Below are 21,191 nucleotides of genomic sequence, written 5' to 3'. Positions count from 1 at the left end.
TTTAAAGTGTCCTGTTGTGAACTTTTTTGTCAGTTTTGATCCCTGGGCCTTTTTATACCATCACTCCTAAAAAAGATAATGAATGATTATAGAATGGGTGCTGTTATTATTTTGGGGAGGGGGTTGTTGGATTTCCAGTTCTTCTAATTTAGTCTTCTTCATGATATCTAGCCACTGTTCTAGAATGATCTTAACTAATAGAAAGGCATCTATCTCTCTACCATTTATCATCTGTGACCTTAGTCAGTTCAACCTACTTATATTGTGTTGATTTCCTCATCTGAGAAAGGGGACTGAGGTCCCATACTCTTAGAGTCATAATGGTCACTAAAGAGTTTAAACTTCCAGAACAATCTCAGTATAGAGTAAGTGCTCTGCAACTGTTGCTTATGGGTTATATCACCACCACCACCATCATCACTACCACCACTAACAACAACAGCACCACCACCATCACCACCATCACCACCATCACCAACAACAACAACAGCACCACCACCACCACCACCACCACCACCATCACCATCACTACCACCAACAACAACAACACCACCACCACCACCACCACCACCACCACCATCACCATCACTACCACCACCAACAACAACAGCACCACCACCACCACCACCATCACCACCACCACCACCACCATCACTACCACCACCAACAACAACAGCACCACCACCATCACCACCATCACCACCACCTCCTCCACCAGCACCAGCACCACCATCACCACCACCACCACCACCACCACCATCACCATCACTACCACCAACAACAACAACAGCACCACCACCACCACCACCACCACCACCATCACCACCACCTCCTCCACCAGCACCAGCACCAACTCTCTTTTTATCACAAGAACACCCTCTCTGGCTAGTCAGCAAAAAGCATCCATTTTATTTTTTTAAATGACTTATTTTATTTTGTGTACATTGGTGTTTTGCCTGCATGTATACCTGAGTGATAGTGTTCAATCCCCTGCAACTGGAGCTACAGACAGTTGTGAGCTGCCACATGGGTGCTGGGAATTGAACCCAGGTCCTCTGGAAGAGCACTCAATGCTCTTAACCACTGAGCTGTCTCTCCATTCCCTAAAAGCACCCATTTTAAATCTTCACTTTCTGGGCATCATAATTGTACACGTTACTGTGAATCTTACATTCAGCATAGTGAGGACAGCAGTACCAACTGTCTTCGGCTTGAAAAAAATGCTCACCAGGTAAATTACTTAAGCAACTTACGTTTTGGGAGCTCTGAAAAGAGAAGAATAACTTGAGACTTACTGCTAATGACTGTAGAATGTTTGCATAAAGATTGTGCATAGATGAGACAGAGTTCTCCAGTGAAGAAGGGATTTCTCCAAAGGAGTATGACTTTGGGCAAGTCTCTTGCCTTTATAAAATGAGGTTACCTAAACATGTTGTGGCCCCACCTCTTTACAGGTCACATTAGAGAGAATTCTACATTTTACCTGAAAAGACAACCCAGATAAAACGTTGCAATGAGGTACAGAGGGATTGCTCAGTGGTTAAGGGCACTGGCTGTTCATCCAGAGGACCTGGGTTCAATTCCCAGCACCCACATGATGGCTCACAACCATCTATGACTGTAGTTCCATGGGATCCAGTGTCCTCTTATGGTGTGCAAATGTACATGCAGACAAAACACACACACACACACACACACATATACTTATATATAAAGTACATGAATAAATACATCTTTTCTAAAAAGTCTTGCAGTGATGTAGTGTTTCTTTTCTATAGATTTCCAACTATTTCAATCAAAATACTCAAGGAATTGGCAGCGTGTTCTCCAAGGTGAGTGTTCAAGTTCTGCTCCTCACTGAAGTCACTTCCAGGAAACTCTTGGATTTTCTACATTCTCTTTTGATTCAAGCATAAGTTAATCCATCTTTCTGTTCTTTTTTATTTCTTTTCCATTCTCTCTTCCTTTCCTGCTTCTCTTTTCTTCCTACTCTCTCTTCCTCCTCCTCTTTCATTTCTTGACAATGTTTCGATATGTAAAATGGGTAAACTGGCAAGCCTCCTGTCTCAGCCTCCCATGTACTGGGATTAAAGGTATATACCATCATACTTAGCCATCTTTCCATCCTACAAGATTTTTTTCTTCCTAATTAAATATGCAGAAATATTTCCTAAATAAAGCCCATTAAAATATAACTAAAAGTATTGTAAGTTCATAAAAAAATCAATCTGGAAAGTTCCACCACCTTAAAATAATTTACTTAAGTATAGAAATTACTGGTTTGAACAGAAGATTTAATCCTTACGTTACTTACTAGTTTATTTATTTGTTTGGTTAGTTAGTTATTTAGTTATAGGTAAGGTCTCACTATGTAGTGCAGGCTGGTCTGGAACTCAATGTTTAACCCAGGCTGGTCTTTAATTTTTGATCCTCTTCAGTCATTTTTCCAAATACTGGGATTACACATGACCTTAGTAAAACAACTATTAATATCACCCCTTCCGAGCATTCCAGGTATCATCCACAGTGGGCCAACAGGCTTCAGAGAAAGGCACTCAAAGCAGACAGATCTTGTCTTGAAGTTCAGTTCTACAGTTTATTCTGTGAGAACTATGAGAAAAGCACTTAGCCTGTCCACTCAACCTTCATTATACAACAGCCCTCCTGACAGTGTACGCCTTTAATCCCAGCACTTGGGAGGCAGGGGCAGGCAGATCTCTGTGAGTTCAATGTCAGCCTGATCTACAGAGTGAGTTCCAGGACATCCAGGGCTACACAGAGAAACCCTGTCTCGAAAAACTACATAAATAAATAATAAAAATAAAACAGCACTACTGATAGAACCTGCCTTGGAGTTTTATGAAGAGTAGATAAGAGACGATAAAGTCCCTAGTTGTGTGACTGGCACAGAGGATGTATTCAGCAAACGCACGTTGTTATTCCTAGTAAGAGGTACTTTCTGTTCTAACTGCATGATGCAAGATTTCCTTAGCACAAGCTACTCCAGGTTTGTGGTTTATGCTCCTCAGCTCCTGACTCTCTGTCTCTGTTTCTCTCTTGGAATGGGACAGATTGCAGAGATCTACATCTTATCCCAGCCGTTCATGCTGCAGATCATGGCCACAGGGCCTCCTGTGATCAACTTACACCCAAACAATTTCAGCCTGGAGTTCCCAGCTGCTGTCGTCATGCTCACTCAACGGGAGAACGCCACCATCGAGCACATTGTCTCCATGGACTTTGTGAGTCTGGGGATACAGGGGAGCAGCCTCTGGGCACCAAGTCCATTCCTGCTGAGAATCACTGGCCAGCAGCCTCTAGATGTTTGGAGTGAAGGGTGATTCCTAAATTAAGAGTAGACGCTGGGGCTGTCTAAAACAGACCCACCTGCCCATATGTGGAAGTGGCCATATATGGAGACAGAAGAGCTCATGACCCTGTGTGTAAAATATCTCACCAATTTCTACTTCCCATGCTCTATTTACATTAGAGAGCTGTAATCAAGTCAATTTCCCCCGATCAATTAAAGTTAAAAACAGTACAATGAAGTCAAACAAAATCACACACACGATCAGGGGAAGCAAAGCTCAAGAGGGGCTGGGGCTCTGGTCAGTGGCAGACTGCTGGCCCAGCATGCATAAGACTAGGTTTAATCCACAGCACTGCCAGAAAACCAATTTAAAAGAAGCACTCAAGCAAGAAACCTTTACACTTAGCTTCTTTCCCTGAAAGACAGTTTTCTCTCCATGTGGCCCACACTGGCCTTGAACTCTCATTCCTCCTCCTTCTTCAACCTTCCAAGTGCTAGAATATGCTCACAGGCTGCTGGCCCAGAGGTAGAGATGCTTCTTGCCAACATCTTTTGAATAAGAGGGAACACTGGACTTATGATGTCTTCGTTGTACTCCTAGAGTGAAGCTGTAACACTTGTGGTCCAGATGGACAGCCACTCACTGCAGTAACAAGGGTTGTTTTTTTTTTAATCTTCAGATTGCTAGTACCAGTGTTGGCCTGGCTATTTTGGGACAAAAACTGATCTGCTCCTTGTCTCTGAACAGGTAAGATCAATGGATTTGACTGTTGGAAACCTTGAGAATGAATGAGTGAGCATTCCCCAAAGACAAAGTGACCATTGAGAAAACAAATGCTTTACCACTGTGGGGCTGTGATTCAGCTTGGTACTCTGCCTCTAACAGAACAAATTATTTCAAAGGTTGAACTCAGTAAAGGAAAATTGCACTTCTGTGTTTCTCCTTCTTCTGATGAGAACAACAGTAAGATAAACTAGGAAGGTCACTGTGAAGATAATTCTACCAGCACCCATTCCGGTGATGACCACAGTTCCTCTTGGTGACTCAAGGAAGAGTATGTAGAATGGGGGTGTTGTGAGAAGAGGGGTGCACAGGGATATTCAGGTGCAGTGCACATCTCTAGAGATTAAGGGATCAAGTTTTAAATCCCTTCTCATTGGCCTTATGGCCACGGTCAAGTCTTGTCTTAGTTAGGGCTACTATTGCTGTGATGAAACACCATGACCAAAAGCAACTTGGGGAGGAAAGGGTTCATTTGGCTTCCATATCCTAAGTTACAGTCCACTGAGGGAAGCCAAGGCAGGAACTCAAACTGGGCAGGAACCACAGAGGGGTGCTGCTTACTGGCTTGCTCCTCGTGGCTTGCTCAACCTGCTTTCTTATAGAACCCAGGACCACCAGATAGGTTGCTACCACCCAAAATGGGCTGGGCCCTCCTACATCAATCACTAACTAAGAAAATACTCTACACATTTGCCTACAACCTGATCTTACAGAAGTCTCTTCTTCTCAGCTTCTTCTAGCTTGTGTCAAGTTGACATAAAACTAGCCAGTACAAGTCTATTAACCATTTCCACTTCAAGTCTCAGTTTCCTGATGTGTAAGATAGTAGAATTGGACTGATCCAACACCCTCAGACTCTGACAACTGGGTTCTATAACTAGAAGACAGAGTTTAACAAGATCTTGTCCATGGCCTAGCTAGTCTCAGAGGAGGCAATAAGGTGTGAAGGGACATGAACAGTTCCCATGTACAGGTCACTAAACACCATCTTCAAAGTCCACTCTCACTGAAGGGGGGGGTTACAGATGAACTGGCCAAGACTAAACTCGTGGAAGAAGAGGAGGCAATAGAAGCAGTCAGAAAAGAACTGAGAAACTGCCGGACAGTGGAGGGCACTCTAGAGGCAGAGGCAGGTGGATCTTTGTGAATTTGAGGCCAGCCTGGTCTACAGAGTGAGATCCAGGAAAGGCACAAAGCTACACAGAGAACCCTGTCTTGAAAAACCAAAAAAAAAAAGAAGAAGAACTGAGAAACCAACAGGAGAAAGTCAGTCCACCTTCCTAAGGCCACCTAATGGCTAGGCACAGGACTGTAGGAACATGGAAAACTCTTACAATAAAATCATGTTAAGTAGAAAAAAAATACAAAACTGCATAAATACAATAACCATTTGTACAACAAAAAGCTTCATACCTAGACAGAAAACTAGATCAGTCATCACACCCTCAAAAAAAAAAAATCAGGATCCAAGATTATGAGATTAGGAGATTGGAGTTTTTCATTAAAATAGTCATTATGCTATACTGTTTTACAATAAGAGGAACCCAGTTGGAAAGGGTACCTGTAGAATAGGCTCACACAAAGAAAAGGCTTCTTTACTCAAACTTACCCTCCAAGTACAGCTGACTTCTCAGAAGGGTCCAGAGACTTAGTGACCAAGGACAATACATTCAAGTACCTTAAAATAAGACCCTAAAGAAATACAATCCAGGGGGTTGGGGATTTAGTTCAGTGGTAGAGCACTTGCCTAGCAAGTGCAAGGCCCTGGGTTCAGTCCTCAGCTCCAGAAAAAAAAAAAGAAAAAAGAAAAGAAAGAAAGAAAAGAAAAGAAATATAACCCAGAATTTATTATACTAAGTTTATACCAACAATAATTTCAAAACAATTATTATAATTATTATAATTTCAAAAACAATTATTGTGGAACAAGCACAACACTCTCAATTGTCTGGAGACCCCAAGGTGGCCCTTTTTCTAGGGAGTCAGGCAGATAAAACTGAGAGCCATAATGGGTGCCTCTCAAGGTGGCAGTTCTGGGAGGCCAGTGGATGGAGAGCAGAGAGCAGGTCAATGAAGAGGTAAAGATTCTTCAGCATCTGCGTGGACCAAAATGAAGGTGGGAAAAAATTCAGACTGAATTGCTTCAGCATGGGACTGTGAGCACAGGTTAAGACCTGAGGTGACAGGGACAGAGAGGAGAGAGCAGGTGAGAAAAAGAGGCTGGAGACCTGACTGTTGGCAGGTGCAGGATAAGACCGCTGACTGCGGCAGCAGGTGCAGATAAGGTAAACAGTGCCCGGACTTGACAGGTCTCCATGTTCCTGACTGATTCCAAAGGAAGGATTTGATAATGGTGGTTATTTCAAGCTTGGTCAGGGGGACTGGGCTGGTTGCTCTGCTCCCATGGATCCTGGCCTCTCTGAGACCTCCTAGCAACCATGAGAGCCAGGAGCCAGTGTTATGGTTACTTAAGGGAATGATTTTTAAAATGGATTTAAACCCACTAAATTCATACCATCTCATTTTCCAGCTTCCTGTAGTCCTGAGATTACTCTGATCTTGTGATGATGAACCCTGAAATTAGGGCTCCTGCCTCGTCTCCCTGAGATTCGCGGATTGGGAGGTTCCCCTGCCCTGATGTCTTAGTCAAATCTGAGTAGAAAGGAAAATGCAGCTCTCCTACTTCAGGAATTGTGAAGAAGGGCAGAGAAGGTGTCTCAGTGGGAAAAGTGCTTACTGAATACGCATGAGAACCTGAGTTTGAATCTCTGCCACCCTTGTGGGCATGGTGGTACACAGTTAACCTCAGTGCTGAGGGACAGAAACAGGCAGATTCTGGGGACTTGCTGCAACCAGACTAGCTAAAACAATGAGTTCCAAGGTCAGTGGAAGACTTTGTCTCAAATAAATAGATAGATAATTAGATAGGTGATAGATAGATAGATAGATAGATAGATAGATAGATAGATAGATAGATAGATGATAGATAAGTAAAATAGAGAATGATTGAGGAAGACATGTGGCATGGACTTCTTGCCTTCACAGGTGCACACACAGATGAGCATATCACACACACATACACACACACACACACACACACACACACACACACACAAGATTTTTAAAAAATTATGAAGAATGTCAGAGTAGAAACTAAGGAGTCTGAAGGTGGCTCCTGCAGAAGATGCTGTCTTAAACTCCGGCACTGAGTCGGCTTTGGGCAAGGTTTGTGGGTCAGGCCTCACTTGGCCACCCAACCAGAGAACAGCTTAGCAAGGCTGCCCAGGCTGTGCTGAAAGGCTGTCTTGTCCTCAGCAGTGGGAGCAGCAGCCCCGCCTCCCACATCACGGCCCCTCCTCCACTCTAGTCTGCCTTTCAGGCTGAGCTGGTTTAGTCTGTGGCCACTGAGAGTCACTGAGAGTCATCCGGAAAGGCGAGGCATGGTTGGGAATCCATGAGACAGACATCAAAGGGGAAGAACCAGGCAATACAGTGTCTCCAAATAAACTCCCAGCATCCCTTCTGACCAACCCTGGCTGAGCTGCTTGGCATTGGCTGTGAGAGATACAGACATCGAAGCAAACCTGAGGGGTGTGATTACGATGAGTTAGAGAGCATGCCTAGCTGTGTTTAGGTCCCAGCACTGCAATTGATCAGCTGTGTAGCCTCAGGCAAGTTACTTAACCTCTCTGGATCTCTATTTCCTTCTCCATAAAATGATGTTCTTATAAAACCTGTTTTAGAAGGTTGTGACATTCTGAGTCCATAATATGTGTCTATTTGCTGCTCAAAGCGTGCACTCTCTCTCTCTGTCTGTCTCCCCCCCCCCTCTCTGTCTGTTTCTCTCTGTGTCTCTCTCTGTGTCTCTCTCTCTGCTAGGGATCAAACTCAAGGCTTTGCATGTTAAACAAGTGTTCTAACACTCAGCTACCCCTTTAGCCCCTACAAAATCATTTCACGAGTGTCCCTGTTAAGAAGCCCTCCCTCCTCTGTGGGAGATACCATCTTCTACTCCTCTTTATTGCTGAGCTTTAAAGTCTCCCTCCCGGGGCCTCACTCAGCACAGCGCCCACTTTACATCACTGAAATCTTTTTTTCTTTTATTCTTCTCTTATGCATTACATCGGGACAGCAATTTCCTCCCCCTCCACTCTTCCCAGTCACTCCCCCACCTCCCTTTCCCCCAGATACATTCCTCCTCTGTTTCCCTGAGAGAGAGAGAGAGAGAGAGAGAGAGAGAGAGAGAGAGAGAGAGAGAGAGAGAGAACAGGCCTCACAGGGATATCCACTGAACACAGCCTAACAAGTTACAATAAGGCACAAACCCTCATATCATATCGTGGCTGGATGAGGCAACCCAGTAGGAGGAAAGGGGCCACAAGTGGGAGCCCACACCTGACACTGCCTGGATGGCCAGGAACCAGAGGCAGGACAGCCCAGAGACCCAGCATAGAACCAAACACGTCACTTAAATCTCACAGCCCCATTTCATGACCTGACACCCATGTTCAGTAATTCTGTAGGATAAGTGAGCACCTAGAGGTGACTTGATGGTCCCTGAGCTTAGATAACTTACCCTCAAGGTCACAGAGCTGCCCAGTGACTGGACCAGAACCTATTTCAAAGCCGTGGGTGTTTAACTACAGTGTTATCTTGCCTTTGGCATGGGGAAGAGCTAAGACATAGAAAATGGCACCTAGGCCTGGGACTTAGGAAATAAATACGGTTGTCTGGATCAGGACACCCGTGAACCTGGTGTCGTGCAAAACTGAAAGAGACAGTAAATCATTTCTCAATACTAAGCGCTGAAAGGCGAAAGAGAAGACGTGGAACAGAGTGTCCTGGACAGAAAAGGCACACAGCTCTGTTCTCACTGGAATCAATCAGAGGAAGGGACAAAAGAAACAGACAGCCAGGGATGCTGATTACAAGCTTAACCTCTCTGGGAATGTCTAGTCAGAACCTCAGTGTCTGGAGTCAGCTGGATCTGGACTTGGATTCTGTCTGTTACTTGGTAGCTGTGTGGCCTGAAGCAAGCTATTTAAGCTTTAAATGTCAGTTTCCTCATCAGATAAACATCACACCTCTCACCTCTGCATAGAGCTGATGCATGAATGGATCAGGTGATGGGTATGAAGCCCTGCACAGAGCCTAACCATTGCCACAGACCTGGTAGTTAATCCTCGCTCCACATTCCAGGATCCAAGTTTGACCACATAAGATGTGGAAATTGGTCCCCAGAGGCATGACAAGTCAGAATGGCCTTAAAAGCTATAGCACTGGCCCTCCACATCATACAGCAGATTCCTACTGTTTTGTCGTGGAGCCTCTTGAGCCAAACAGAATTGTGTTGAAGGCATCTCTAGCACATAGTAGGTATTTTGTTCATCCATAGACCAAGTTAAATGATACTTTCTCTTTCTTGGTCTTCATTCAGATAACTTAATCCTAACCCTCAATCTGCAAAACTCAAGGCAGTCAGGGCCTGGGGAGACGCCTCAGTCTGTGAAGTGCTGAAGACAGGAGGATCCCCAGAACCCACATAAAAAGCTGGTCAGGCTGGGCGGTGGCCTTTAATCCCAGCACCCGGGAGGCAAAGCCAGGTGGATCTCTGTGAGTTCGAGGCTAGCCTGGTCTACAGAGCGAGATCCAGGACAGGCACCAAAACTACACAGAGAAAGCTGGTCAGGTGCTAAGGTAAATGTCTGTAACCCCAGAGCAAAGGAGGCAGACAGGAGGGTCCCTGGAGCTCTTGACTAGCCAGTCTAGCCAAATCAGGGAGTCCCGGGGTCAATGAGAGACCCTGCCTCAAAAAATAAGGGGGAGAGTGACAGAGGAGGGCAGCCACCACTGACCTCTGGCCTTCAACACGTGAGCACGCATGCACACACACATGCACACACACATGGAAATGTGTACACACATATACAAAACACCTTGAGGTAATCAAATGTACATTATTGTTGATTCACTTAACTTTGGAACAATTTTTAACTTTTCTATAATGAAGACTCTGGACATTCCCAAATGCCCTACTCATCAATACACACACACACACACACACACACACACACACACACACACACCCTACAGCCCCTCCCAAGCAATGTAATCAGAAAACATAAATGCTCTCCTCCTCACAGGCTGGGCAGGGAAATATTTCCCAACATGAGGCATCAGGAACACGTGTCCAGATAGAATGCATCTGCGGTTTCTATCGTAAGGGTGCTTTTGGATTCTTGGCAAAGGAGGAAACTCTAAACAGATCCTTCTCAGGAGAATTTCCAGGCCACCGAGGAGGAACTACGGTTAAATTCTTAAGAGGGCATTTCTCCCACAAAACCTGTAACTAAAGGTCACACCTACAGCCTGATGGGTGTTTTCTTGTTTCATTTTTTGTTTAGCTTAGCTTTAGGTTCAAGGGCAATTGTATTAGAGTTTAAAAGGAAGACCCTGGAGCAGATAAGCTGTAAATCTCAGCAGCTTCCCAAAGGAGGAAAGAAAAGCCAAGCTGTTTGATCTCTGCTAGGAGGTCAGCCCCTGGGAAGCAGAAGCACAATGGCAAACATGGGAAGGAGGGGTCAGAGAAAGAGGGGAGCCCAAAGCGTGGAGAAAGCACCATGCTCTGGCTCTTCAACTACTGGGCCTGGCCTTCAAACCCTAACCCAGTGCCCCCCACCCTGGCTTCTCCATCTTCCTAGAACTTTCTTTAGATTCCTTCCATCTCAAAGGGATCCCCTACTCCAGCTAGTACTCCCACCCACCCCTTTGTCTACTCCTCTGTCTCTGCATGCAGTCAGGGAGGATTTCTTGGGCCACTATTTTGTGCCATGTACTGCTCTTGGTTCAGAGAACAGAGAGAGGGCAATGGTCCCTACCTAGCCTGGAGAGGAGCAGGCGATTAGCGGGTGTGAAGTGTCCTTCTAGAGGTGTGAACGGAATGCTTCCCTCAAAGGACAACTTGTTTGCCCCCCTAATGCCTTCCCCCACCCCCACTTCTCTCTCACACACATACACCCTTGTAAACTCACAAAAGAACATCGGTGTCCACATTATATCATCACATTTAAATTAAATTCTTCACATGGCCCCCACATGGCTGAGCACTGGGTGAGCACCTGAGAAGCTCTTGGCCATCAGTCGTCTCTCCATGCCAGAGCCATCATCTTTCATCTTCAAAACCTTCCATGGTGAGGTCGCCTAGTCTGGGCAGCCGCGTCTGCCTCCCAGCACCGTTTGCTGTGCCCTCTCTGTGGCTCTGTTCCCTCAAGGGGCCTCTGCCAGGCCCCCTTCCTTTTCCTTCCAGTTTTTCTTTTAAACTCTGTTCATCCTTCCTGTTTCGGCTCAAGGAGTCTTCCCTTGGGAACCTTCATGCATCTACCAAACCAGGTCAAGTGCCTCTGTCACATGACTCGATGACTTGTTTCTTGTCTTCCGAGCATTTGTCTCAATTTGTAATTAAACTTTAATCGTTGGATTCTTTGATAATGCCCCCACCTCCCACCAGGCTGTGAGCTCTAGCTGGGTCTGATTGTTACCACAGTCATCTCCAGCACCTGCCCCTTAACTGACATGTGTTAGGTGCTCAAGAAACATCTTCTGAGTAGGCCAATAAAGCCATGATTAGTGCCGGGATGTACTGAGATACGTACTCAGCACCAAGATACAGTCATTAAGACTGGATCTCATCCCCTAAGAAGTTCTTGGTTACAGACTGAAACAGAAGCAGAACATAGGGCATTGGGTAGTAGCACTGATTTTCCTTGTCTCCCTTGGCACAGGGTTGGAGGGGTGACTTTGTTAGGAGCTCTGCACTTGGCCTTGCCTCTTGGCTTTGCCCATGTCACCATATTGACCCAGATCACAAATGACCTTTCATTATGTTTGCAGTTTTACTCTGATTTTCAATCTAGGCAATACACTTTTTGAATGGGCTATATTCCCCATGTACCCGCATGTGTGCGTGTGCGTGTGCGTGTGCGTGTGCGTGTGCGTGTGCGCGCGCGCCTAGGGGTGCAACTCAGTTACACAGGCATACTAAGTGACTTTGTCACTCTGTCTCACCCCCAGCCCGAGAGAGAGCTCACTTCCTTCCCAACAACTCCATGGCCCTGAGGAAGAGTTTGTTCTTAGTAGCTGCACTTTAATATCAGACAAGAGAGCCAATAGAAGATAGTTCAAAGCCCAAAGCCAGGCATCACCTCATGGTCTGAGTTGGGGTTGTCTTTTTCAGAGCCAGGAGAGTGGTTTTGTCTTACCAGTGTCTCCGCAGCTAGAGACAAGAATCCACTAGTAAAGGAAGCTGTGAGCATGTGAGAGAAATTGAGGTAGCCCCAGGAGAAAGGCAATCTAGCTCACGTGCTTCCCAGACACGTGCTGTCATAGCCGGTGCTCCTGGGAATCCGCACATGGCTTCAGGAAAGAAAGGAGACTTACGTGTTCCAACATGATCTCGACACCAGAGTGGGTTTGCCTATTCTAAGAGACAGTGTGGTCAGAGGGCAGCGCGTCCCTCCTCTCTCCTCAGCAGAGACTTTAAAGAGGCCCCGTGAATCCTCCAGGCATGTGCCAGTGACATGATCTCTGACCCATGCCAGATTGAAGAGGTTTTCAGATTTCTATTATCATGTATGAGTTTGAAGCTATCTCACACCTAATTTCGACTAACATGATATTAGCTGATAATCAGTTGATACCTCCTTGAGAATCTGCTTTTTTAAGTGTAGTCACAGAAAGAGTCTCAGAAGAAGTAGCAGAGAAGATATTCAAAAGAGCTGACCAGTCCAACAATATGGTTCATTGGGTAAAAGTGCTTGCTCAGGAAGCCTGAGGACCTGAGTTCAATCCCCAGAAACCACTGTGGAAGGAGAGAACCAGCTCCCAACAGTTGACCTCCGGCCTCAAAATACACACACACACACACACACACACACACACACACACACACACACAATAATAATAATAATAATAATAAATAAATAAAAGTAACAATAATAATTAATGTTATAATTTTAAAAGTAAAAGTTAACCAATGAAAGAGTGAGTCCTAAAACAGGAAACATCCTGAGTAATGACAGAGAAGCCAAAAACATCATGAAATGTGTAAGGAAAGGAAATACCTCTCAGGTATAAGATCTTCCTCAGCCCCTCTAGTGTTCGGAGACTCTGCCAGTACATTGCATATATTCAAATGCAGCCAACATTAAATACATCTCACTGCGGATGTTAAATTGCAATGACCAGTGGCCATAATGTTAGTTTATGTGAATGTGTATTTTTTTAGGATTTTTGGGTATGCATTTGATACCAATACCTTTTTAAACCTTAATTCTATAATGCCTGGTGAATAAAATAGCATAACATCCCACAGTTCAGTGTTAATGAGGATAAAATTAAAGATTCAAAAGAATCAATAGTTGATACTGAAGAGGCAACTGGGAGCCAAGGTAAAAGGAAGTCTCATTGCCATGCAAGCGACTTGGACTTGATTACCGCCACTAAAGAATTTTGGTCAGGGTAGTGTCCTCATCAGACATGTCCATAACACAGTTTACCCTCAGTGTGGCACAGAAGACGGACTGAAGAAGGTAAAGTCTAGAGACAGGCAAGTTCAGGAGAAAGCTGAAATAGATATGAGGCTCAGATCTGGGCAAAAGTGAGCCACAGAAAGCTAAGAAGAGGCAAGATGAGATGGACATCGAGAGAACCGGGTTCTAGCCAGGAATATTGGCACATGGCAGCAATCCCAGCACTGGGGAGGCTGAGGAGTTCAGGACCAGTCTGGGCTTCATAAAAACATCTTGTCTTGAGGTGTGTGTGGGGGGGTGGGGGTGTCTGGGTTTTTATCCCAAGTCTGCCATTTGCTCTCTTTTGACTGCAGTTTTTCCATCTTCAAAATGAAGGTGTCTTCCCCACTAATTATTATTTCTTCATATCTCCACCACCATTGGATACAAAAAGTGAAGCCTGTATCTTGGGAAGAGCCCTTAGCAACTGGGAGACCATCTGATGTCTTGATATTTGACAAGGAGTAGCAGGAAAGTCATGCCCTGGCCTTGGGCATCTGCTCACCACTGAGGGTCACATTTGTGTAGTGCAGTAAGAATACAGTAGCCACAGGGCTGAGCCTTTTCCCGCATTGTCTATGGGAGGCAGGCTGTGTGTGGATTTCTCAGCAGTGATTTGTCTTTATCTATAAAAAGAGAGAGAAAGAGAAATCTATTTTTCTTTTTTGTTGTGTTGTTTCTTATTATCTTGTTGTTGTTTCATTTTTATTTGTTTATTTGTTTTTGTTTTGAGACAGGGTTTTTTTCCCTGGCTGTCCTGGAACTTGCTCTGTAGACCAGGCTGGTTGGGAGTCACCATGTGGGAGACTGGGGACTGAACCCTGGTCCTCCGCAAGAGCAAAAACTGCTCTTAACTCTTAAGTGCTGAACCATCTCTCCACCCCCATAAATCTACCTTCCTTTAACCTCTTCCTGTTTCCTTTCAGATTCCGCCTCTCTTTGCCAGAGAACAGCCACAGAGATGCTAAGGTAGGAATACAAGCTCTCGATGTACCCTGAAAAAGGCACAAGAAACAGAATTCTGTTGCACTGTAGGTTTTCTGTGTCTCCAAGAATCCTTGATTTCTCCATAATTTTAGCTTTGAATTTTTTTCTTGTTCATGAGTTTGGTTGATTTTGCAGTACAGGGGATTGAACCTGGAGCTTTCGTGGTACTCATTTATCAAGCCCATTAGCTTAGCAATATACTTTTACTTATATTACAGGGCTTACAAAAGAACTGGAAAGACTGTGTGTGATGCTAGAAAACTGGGCATTCTCATGCGGGGAAGGGGGTTTGATTCCTAGATGAAATGATCCTCTAGAGTTAAATTTAAGTTTCAGAATTCCATAGTTAAGTGCATTCTTCAAAGGCACCCAGCCCACATCCAGCTTGGGAGTAGACATGTTGTCTTAGCTCCTTTTCTGTTGCTGTAATAAAACACCATGGCCAAAAGCAACTTATAGAAGAAAGGTTCGTTTGGCTAATGGTTCCAGAGAGGGATGCATAAGAGCAGGGATGTCATGGTCCGGCAGCAGAGGCCCATTTCCATACACACACAGGAAGTAGAGTGAATAAGCAAGAAGTAGGGTGAAGCTATAAACTCTCAAAGCCCGCCCCCTGTGACATACTTCCTCCAGCCAGACTTAACCTCCAAACAGCACCACCAACAGGGGACCAGCGTCAAATGCACGAGCCTGTGGGAGATTTCTCATTTAAATCCCTACACACCCCAACAAGTAACTTGGAATGTCCAGACTCATAGACGTCAAAAAGGTCAGCCAAGTCCATGCCTTTCTTTGTTCACAATCGGTGCTATCATAGAGGGTGGAATCACATGGATTTTGGTATCAAAACTCCTGGGTAGAACTCTACCTAGCACATGCTCAGCTATAAGTGAGCTTTCGTTCTTAATGTCATTCTGTCATTTACAACTTCTTACTGAGCATAGCAATGTTCAAGACAAAAATGTTCCCCCTCATGGCATTAACATTCTCTGCAGTGATTCTCCACTGGGGTCCACTTAGCATTTTAGGGACCACGGCTATCATGGCCTGGGATGGGGAGAAGGGTGATATAGGGACAGATGTCAGAAATTTCTCTAAGCTTCCCATAGCACACCAGCCAACCCCCAAACAACAACAACAAAAAAGAAACAAAACATCCTTCCCAAAGTATCAATGGAGCTACTATATGGAACCCAGTCTTAGAATATGTGAAAACATGTATATGCTTTTGCAACCAGTTGAGTGTGCAAATAGTGAACAAATACACAGTGCATGTATTGAAAATAATATAGAAAAATAGGAATCGGCAATTGGAGCAGGTATGGAGCTAGAGATCACCCAGAGTTGTTGAGAAGATCTGCTGAAGCCCAATTCACTCAACACATCTACAGTGGTAGGTGGCAGGTAGTAAGTAAATGGTGGCCATTGTTCCTGCACTTATGAGAACTGGTTCATTTGTCTGTGTAAGTGGAGAATGAGCATAATCGTTTCATACATTAACTCTGAGGCCAGACTGCAAGAGTGAAGTCCCACTTCCTGGTGGTGTGTTCTTAGACAGGTCACTTAGTCTCTCATGAGGCAGTGCATTGTTGCCACATCCAACAGAAAGGTGGCAGTAAGACAGGACCAGGGGGCTGGAGAGATGGCTCAGAGGTTAAGAGCACCAGCTGTTCTTTCAGAGGTTCAATTCCCAGCACCTACATGGTAGCTCATAGCTGTCTATAACCCCAGTTCCAGTGGATCTGGCACCCTCACACAGATGTACATGTAGGTAAAAAAAGAAAATGCACACAATTTTTTTTAAACAATTAAAAAAAAAAAAAGACAGGACCCGGTCTGGGGATGTTAGTCAAGTCAGCAAATTTAGCTGAGGCCAAAATAGATGTTTCATTGCAAGGAGAATTCTGAGATTATGATTCAGGAGCAATATAGTCCATACACTGGAATTTAAGACATACCTTTCATGCCACCCTCTGAAGTCTGACATGCCAGTATCAAAGTTGAGTGTGGTGATGCACATCTCTAATCCCAGCGAAATGCCTAGCATTGACAACACAATGTGCTGACCCTGGCATTTCAGAAAAATGGCCATGGTTCTTCCCTAACATTTGCACAGTATTAACTTGTCTAATTCTGACAACTACCTATGAGAAGCTGCTCCTGATAATGATGATGGTGGTGGTGATGATGGTGGTGATGATGATGGTGGTGGTGATCATGGTCATGATTATGATGATAGCCTATTATTATTGTCCTCATCTTATAGTTGTTGGAATTGAGGCCCTGGAAGATTGAATAATTCTTCCAATACAACAAAATAACTGGGGAAAAATAAAACAAGAGAGATAAGCCTAGACAGACTGACTTCAGGATGCCCAAAAAGTTTTCGCTGATCCAGGTGTGGTGGCAAACACCTGTATTCCCAGCATTAGGAAAGGGTAAATCAATAAGAATATGAGTTCAGGGCCAGCCTAGGCTACACGAGGACTTCCAAGTCTAAGGTTATATAGTGAGACCCTATCCCAGCAAACAAATAAAAAGGTATTTACTAAATGAGTTTCCATTCATCTAGGTCCATTTACTTTTTCAAGATTTATTTGTGTGTGTGTGTGTGTGTGTGTGTGTGTGTGTGTGTGTGTGTGTTTATCTGCATATGTGAGTGCTGTACCCACAAAGTCCTGAAGAGGGTATCAGATCCCCTGGAGCTGAAATTACAGGCAGTTGTGAACTACCTGATATGGGTCGTGGGAAGTGCACTCCCGACCTCTGAAAGAACAGTTATGTGCTCTTAACTACTGAACCACCTCCTCCACCTCCATTTACTTTTAATACCTGGATGGTTGCAGAGAGCAACACTGCCTGGGATATCCAAATACCGGTTTATTCAAGATAAAGTGAGAGTTCTGGCGGTGCTGTGAAGTTCAGAGTACGATGCAATGCAAAGGGAGGCCCGGTGGTGAAGTTCCCGTCAGGGAAGACTGACAGCTGGGGAACACTTAGCTCTCCGCGATTTGCTGGGTCTGTACCGAAACCGTGCTTTGCTACCGTCCTGGGTCTCTGTTCATCATCACCAGTGTAAAAGGAAACACAAGCGCGCTCCCACCAGGGAGAAAAGAGCCCGTGTGGCATGGCTTTCCACATAGCTAGGACGTTCCCACAGGGAAACTCTAGACATGGCTTTCTGTCCTGCTGAGTCCTGGGGACTTGCACACCCAAACCAGGCATGATGCTTTCAGAGAATCTTGATGTGGCAACTGATGAAGTCTCCTTTTTCATCTTAGGTCGTGAGGTTTGAGAATATCCTGTCTTCCATTCTTCACTTTGGAGTCCTCCCACTGGCTAATAGTAAGGAATTCTTTTAAAAACCATGGGACTCTGGGGTTGGTTACACTTGCGGTTTTGTTTGGAACTTTCTACCCTGGTGCCTGTGTGTTTAGAGTGTTATTGTGAATTTGGGTCAGAGCCAGAACTTTGCAGTGTACAGCATTAAGAGCTGAAGAAACCAGTTAACCTGTTTAAGCTTGCCAACAACACTATTTACACATTCAGCAGGAAAGGCTATGTTGGCTTGAGTTAAAGAGATAAAACTTCTGTCCTTAGACAGTAAAATCTTCTTTAGGTCAACTAGAAATGAAATTATGTTCCCTGGGATTACTGTCTGGAAAGACACACTTTAATGAATGACAACCTGGTTCTCTCCCTCATCCACACACTTCAATGAATGACAACCTGGTTCTCTTCCTCATCTACACACTTCAATGAATGACAGTTCTAGTTCTCTCCCTCGTCCAAAATGACTTACAATCCAAAGCATCCGGAGTTTGGCTCAATTAAAATGTTTTTTATATTAGACACAAAATGTTCCCAAGTCTACAAATTAGAAATTTTCAAAATAAGGGGCTAGATAATAGTTAAGTTGGCAAATGCTTGCCTTGAAAGCAAAAAGACCTGAATTCAATCCTCCAGGAATCCCCCTTCTCCATTTTTTAAAATGCTGGGCACAATGGTACACACTTACAATCTCAGTGCTGATGCAGGCAGAGACGGGCGGATCCCTGGGGCTCACACCCCGGCACAGCCTATTTGGGAGTTTCAGGTCAATGAGAGACCCCCATCTCAAAAGCAACAATAAACCAAGGTAGTAGATGGAAGTGAGGGATGATGCTGAGGTTATCCTCTGTCCTTCACACATGTGCACACACATGCTTGTGTATACACACACACACACACACACACACACACACACACACACGTCTTTTATGGCTATGTAGAAAATGAAAAGCATAGTCAGGCATGGTTAGTACTTAAATTGGAGAAAATGGGAAGTTTTGTTTTATTTTGTTTAGTATCCAAATATACATAATTACAGGCACATTTTTACTGAATATAAATTAATTACTAATTCGTCCAGCAAAACACTAGGGACAAGTGTTTTGAAACAAGACCGGGAACAACAATAAGATAAACTATTAAAAAGCTTCTAGTTCCTCTCTTTCTAAAACGCCTGCCAAAAAAAATCACTGCTCATGCCCAATTACCTTCCACCTTTTTTCTACATTGTAGCAAAACTGCAGCAAGGATTTCCTCTCCCCAACCCCTACAACATCTCATTTGTCAATTCAGACATTCAAGTTCTTGAGGTAAGATTCTGAATTCTCGCCTTCCCTATTTATTTTCATAGTAGACAAGCTTCCTGTTTTGTTCATTACTTATTTTTTAAAGATTTATTTGCTATTTATTTCATGTGGATATGTGTGTGCATGAGTGTGTGTATGTATGCCATATTCATCCTGGTGCCACATCAGATCCCCTGGAACTGGAGTTACAGCCAATCATGAGTCACACCACGTAGGTACCAGAAACCAAACCCAGGTCCTCTGCAGGAACAGTGAGTTCTCTTATCCACACAGCCATCTCTCCATCCCCTCATTATGTTTTATTTTGCTTTCCTTCAAATTTTACCAGGCCAAGGAGTTTAATAAACAGACCATCCAGCTATTAAAGCTTATAACTAACAATGAAAAATTTAAAAGTCAGACCAAGTCTAATTTCACTTTGAAGTCACATTTAACCACTCCACAGTATAAGAAAACACTTTTAAAAGTATTTTATTTCACCAGACAAACTGTAAGGCTGAGATCATTAATCCCATTTTCTGAGGAAAGTAGACCCAGAGAAATTTAGTGTCTTAGGTAGAAATGAAAATGGCTGGTATATTAGTTACTTCTCTGACTAAATGCCTGGCAGGATATAACATAAGAGAGAAAGGGTTTGTTTGGCTTACAGCTCAAAGGGATACAGTCCGCCACAGCAGGAGAAGGTGTGGCAGCAGAAACATGAGAGACCATAAAACCTCTTCCTTCAACAAGATCTCACCTCGTAGGTTCCACAACCTTCCAAAGAAGTGTCATGAGCTGGTGACCAAGATTCTAAACACATGAGGCTGAGGGATAGTTTGCACTGAAACCACCCCAGCTAAGAACCCTGCTGACTGGTTCCTTGACGCTTTCAACCTTTCTCAGGATTTGGGCCCTAGTGAACGCTGTTTCCTGGAAGATGGCTACTAAGCAACTTCATGATACTGCCACCCCTTCTTTTCTGCATTTTGCTGTTGTGGTCTGGAAAGCAGAAACAATTTTCAGAAAGCATCTCCCACCTATCCTCTACTCCACACTTGCTCTTACCTCCCAGCCTTCCTCTTCTCCACTCCCTTCTACCTAAGTCATACCTAGCGGCAGTGATACAGAATGGCCTCTTTCTGCATCAGAGGCCTTCACATAGGGTACAGGTGGTGGGAAAGTCTTGATGCCTTAGGGCCTGGCAAAGAAACTTTCCAACCCCCCGGCAAACCCAGATATGCCCTTAATTTAATATTGTCTCCATTCTGCACACTTTCAGGATTTCCTTCTGATTTCTACTGACCTGACACACGAAACATCCTCAAAACAACAGCCAAATCTCCACAGCTGGGGAGGTCTGAACCTGGTAAATGGACCATGGAGAGAACAGCCAACCCATTGATCGCCGGTTCACAATCCCCTCCAGGAAGTAAACAACCTGGGGTCCCATGGAAACTGTAAACCTGAAGATGAAGGCCATGCACCCTGGATATAAAAAAAGCCCATGTGAAATAGTTTCTCTCTGGAGCCCTAAGAGACCTAGAGTGAGGAGGCCAGCTGAGTGAAAGGGCCCAAGAGGGCTGAGGCAGTGGGAGGAGGGTGCATGCATGTACGTCAGTCCATAACCATGTTGTGTGCCTGTTTCTAACCCGTGGATAAGAGTGAGGATGCAGATCTGACCAGGTGGGTAAGGAACTTGTCTGTATTTGTACTAGTAGGTGTGTGTGTGTGTGTGTGTGTGTGTGTGTGTGTGTGTGTGTGTGTATCATGTCAGCTTTTCAGAGACTTTCTTCTTTAGCTGGATTTTGTGTTTTATGTTTACTATTACTGCCCTGTGCTTAATTAAAATTGTTTTCTATCAATGTCAGTCTCTGTGTGTGAAAGCTCCTGTCCTGAATTTATTTTAATAAAATATGACAGAAAAC

At 44.4% G+C, this 21,191-nt stretch overlaps 1 protein-coding gene across 1 annotated transcript in view; it reads left to right on the top strand.

Annotated features, from left to right (window-relative positions):
• Bpifc (BPI fold containing family C) overlaps positions 1–21,128 on the top strand; it is a 57,483-nt gene extending 36,355 nt beyond the window's left edge. Inside the window, exons 10-16 of the mRNA XM_028883605.2 lie at positions 1,779–1,832; positions 3,072–3,242; positions 3,991–4,058; positions 14,587–14,629; positions 17,929–17,992; positions 19,211–19,287; positions 20,546–21,128. Of these exons, the coding sequence (XP_028739438.2) occupies positions 1,779–1,832; positions 3,072–3,242; positions 3,991–4,058; positions 14,587–14,629; positions 17,929–17,992; positions 19,211–19,287; positions 20,546–20,668 (600 nt within the window). The 3' untranslated portion in view covers positions 20,669–21,128. The remainder of the gene's footprint in view (positions 1–1,778; positions 1,833–3,071; positions 3,243–3,990; positions 4,059–14,586; positions 14,630–17,928; positions 17,993–19,210; positions 19,288–20,545) is intronic.
• Positions 21,129–21,191: the final 63 nt, after the last annotated feature.

The sequence above is a fragment of the Peromyscus leucopus genome, chromosome 18, assembly GCF_004664715.2.
Source record: "Peromyscus leucopus breed LL Stock chromosome 18, UCI_PerLeu_2.1, whole genome shotgun sequence".
Classification (NCBI taxonomy): Eukaryota; Metazoa; Chordata; class Mammalia; order Rodentia; family Cricetidae; genus Peromyscus; species Peromyscus leucopus.
Note: the sequence above shows the minus strand (reverse complement) of the source record. Positions and strands in the feature narration are given on the sequence as shown.